This window comes from Mus pahari, unplaced genomic scaffold (assembly GCF_900095145.1).
Source record: "Mus pahari unplaced genomic scaffold, PAHARI_EIJ_v1.1 scaffold_11856_1, whole genome shotgun sequence".
In the NCBI taxonomy this organism is placed as follows: Eukaryota; Metazoa; Chordata; class Mammalia; order Rodentia; family Muridae; genus Mus; species Mus pahari.
In genome coordinates, this window is record NW_018392101.1 from 14,824 (window position 1) to 18,551 (window position 3,728).

General features: G+C 35.6%; 1 protein-coding gene across 1 annotated transcript; it reads right to left on the reverse strand.

Annotated features, from left to right (window-relative positions):
* Positions 1 to 1,089: 1,089 nt before the first annotated feature.
* On the reverse strand, positions 1,090 to 3,575 carry LOC110314831 (zinc finger protein 431-like). The gene is made up of 3 exons (XM_029534647.1): positions 3,472 to 3,575; positions 3,229 to 3,289; positions 1,090 to 2,053 (listed from the first exon to the last, which is right to left on the reverse strand). The coding sequence occupies exons 1-3, from the start codon at positions 3,503 to 3,505 to the stop codon at positions 1,090 to 1,092; spliced, it is 1,059 nt and encodes a 352-aa protein (XP_029390507.1). The 5' UTR covers positions 3,506 to 3,575.
* Positions 3,576 to 3,728: the final 153 nt, after the last annotated feature.

Below are 3,728 nucleotides of genomic sequence, written 5' to 3' on the forward strand. Positions count from 1 at the left end.
ATGAAATCTTTCATGTGTTTGAAGTTGACCGTGATAGGCAAAGGATTTACTACATTGCTTACATTCATAGGGATTCTCTCCAGTATGTATTCTTTTATGTACTTGGAAAGAACTTTGATATGCAAAGGCTTTACCACACTAGTAACATTTGTAAGATTTCTCTCCAGAATGTGTTAATTTATGCATCATGAGATGACTGTGTTGTGCAAAGCCTTAACAACATTGATTACATTCATAGGGCTTCTCTCCAGTATGTGTTTTTGTTTGTTTTTGTTTTTTGGTTTTGGTTTTGGTTTCTTGAGACAAGTGTTTCTCTGTNTAGCCCTGGCTGTCCTGGAACTCACTCTGTAGACCAGGCTGGACTCCAACTCAGAAATTCACCTGCCTCTGCCTCCCAAGTGCTGAGATTAAAGGCATGCACCACCACTGCCCAGCTCAATATGTGTTCTTTTACATACTTGGAGATAACCCTGATATGCAAAGGTTTTACCACACTGGTTACATTTGTAAGGTTTCCCTCCAGTATGAATTCTTTCATGGTTTCGAAGTTTATCATGAGAGGCAAAGGGTTTACTACATTGCTTACATTCATAGGGCTTCTCTCCAGTATGTGTCCTATTATGTAGTTGGAGACATTTATGATATGCAAAGACTTTACCACATTGATCACATTTGTACGGTTTCTCTCCAGTATGTATTCTTTTATGTATTTGGAAAGAACTTTGATTTGCAAAGGCTTTGCCACATTGATCACATTCATAGGGTTTCTCTCCAGTATGTGTTCTTTTATGTACTTGGAAAGTACTATGATATGCAAAGGGTTTAACCACATTGATCACATTTGTAAGGTTTCTCTCTAGTATGAATTCTTTCATGTTTTTGAAGTAGATTGTGAGAAACAAAGAATTTACTACATTGCTTACATTCATAGGGTTTCTCTCCAGTATGTGTTATTTTATGCATGTTGAGATTTCTGTGTTGTGCAAAGGCTTTACCACATTGATTACATTTGTAAGGTTTCTCTCCAGTATGAATTCTTTCATGTTTTTGAAGTTGACCGTGAGAGGCAAAGGCTTTGCCACATTGATTTCATTTATAAGGTTTTACTCCAGTATGTGTTGCATTATGTGCTTGGAGACTAGCATTACGTACAAAGGCTTTACCACATTCATTACATTTGTAAGGTTTCTCTCCAGTATGAATTCTTTCATGTTTTTTAAGTTGGCCATGAGAGGCAAAGGATTTACTACATTGCTTACATTCATAAGGTTTAACTCCAGTATGTGTTGCATTATGTGCTTGGAGACTAGCATTACGTACAAAGGCTTTACCACATTCATTACATTTGTAGGGTTTCTCTCCAGTATGAATTCTTTCATGTCTTTTAAGATTATTCTGACGTTCAAAGGCTTTACCACATTGACCACATTCAAAAGGCTTTTCTCCAGTATGTTTTCTTTTATGTACTTGGAGAGTACTATGAAATGCAAAGGCTTTACCACATTGATCACATTTGTAAGGTTTCTCTCCAGAATGTCTTATTTTATGCATTTGGAGATGACTGTGTCGTGTAAAGGTTTTACTACATTGATTGCATTTGTAGGGCTTCTCTCCAGTATGAATTCTTTCATGTCTTTGAAGATGATCATGAGAGGCAAAGGATTTACCACATTGCTTACATTGATAGGGCTTCTCTCCAGTATGTATTCTTTTATGTACTTGGAAATAATTTTGATATGCAAAAGCTTTGCCACATTGGTTACATTCATAGGGCTTCTCTCCAGTATGTGTTCTTTTATGTACTTGGAGAGTGCTATGTCGTGTAAAGGCTTTACCACATTGATTGCATTTGTAGGGTTTCTCTCCCGTAGGGATTTTTTTATGTATTTGGAGACTACTTTGTTGTACAAAGGCTTCACCATACTGAATACCTTCACAGGGTTTCTCTCCAGTATGAAGTCTTTCATGCCTTTGAGGATAACTGTGACATGCAAAGGCTTTACCACACTGAGTAGTTTCAGAGGGTTTCTTTCCAGTAAGACTTCTTTCATGCCTGCAAAGATAATTGGCACATGTGAAAGCTTTACCACATTCACTGAACTGATGAATATTTTTTATCTGTAGGAATTAATTTTAAAATTTGGGCTGACTATAAAGAGAAATCACATTTTAAGATTTTTATCACTTTGTTTACATTCATGGTTTCCCCTTCATTATGGGTTGTTTTGCATGCCTGTAATGGTAAGAGTGTTATTACATGGCTCACATTTGTAGAATCCTTCTTCTCTATAAGATTTTGCACAAATTTGAAGAGAAATGGAAGCACTCGGAGCTNTACCACACTCAGTACATTCATAAACTTTCTATATTGTGAAATACACTACATTACTACATTGGCAACATAAACCACGACAAACAGAAAAGAATTTCTACAATCCTAGTACTCATACGGATTTTCTGCAGTGTGAGTTTATGGATCTATTCCCACTGAAATTGGAAAACCAACTATTTATAAACTTGTATTACACTAAGAAAGTTTGCTCAAATGTGGNCTACTACATATATTTTAATTGTTCTGGGAGAGAGAGAGGTACACTGCTTATTTCAGTAGCCCTATGCTTACATGGCTTGAATCCATTGTGGCACAGGATATACCTATTAAAAAAGGAGTAACAAATGAAAGATTTCCACATTGCATTCACGAAGTTTGGTTGCTTGTTCATCATAGACATATGGTATAGGAATTAAGGTTTCTCCTCAACAACATTCCTGCCTCTCATAAACTGCCCCACTCACTTAAACTTAGCAATGTCACTATAGGAGTAATCAGCTTTACTATGAAATATTTGCTTATTAGAAACATATACTTATCACCTAATACATACTTTGGCAATATGTGAGTGGTATGAGACTAGACTGGCAGTTCTACAGAGTAGCTGAAATGTGGCTATGATTCAAATGGTAATATCTGTTAAGGCATTGTTTCCTTGTCTTCTCTTTCAGAGAAATGCCTTGAAAACAAAATCAGACACCTGAAATTGAGGTATGGGGATTTGTAAGAATTTAATCAACACACTTAAAGAAGTGCTTTTTTTTTTTTTTTTTTTTTTTCAATGTTTTTTTTTTTTTTTTTTTTTTTTGTACAATGTTGCTTTTCTTTAAAAGCTCCAGGACACATTAACATTTCTTTAGAAGCATATCCATACCAACTTGCACATGAAAATTTACCTTCCATATCTTCTGGAACTTTGACAATGTTCTTCAATATTATGGTCTTCCCAATTGTAGCCTAAAATATAGTACCAGAAAATGTATGGTATGCTATTGGAAATTAGGCAAATTTAAGTTACTATCTTTAGTAAACCTGATTAGTCACCTCATTCCTCCTCATCCTCAATTGAAATAAAAGCATCAATAACCAAGGGACAGCTGTTCCCTCATTTTAAAAAGTGAAAGAAAATTCAGTCTTACCTACAGCACTGAGGTTCCTGTAGGTCTCCAACATCACATCTTTGTAGAGACACTTCTGTGAAGGATTCAGCAAAGCCCATTCTTCTTGAGTGAAGTTCACATGCACATCATCATAGGTCAATACATCCTAAAATATTTCATACACGTGTACAACAGAAACCATAATACCATCATCACTGTAAATGTATGCTTCATTGACAATATATTTGTATGATTCTAGTGCTTCCCCCACTTATTTCATGACCAAGAAGTTCTAA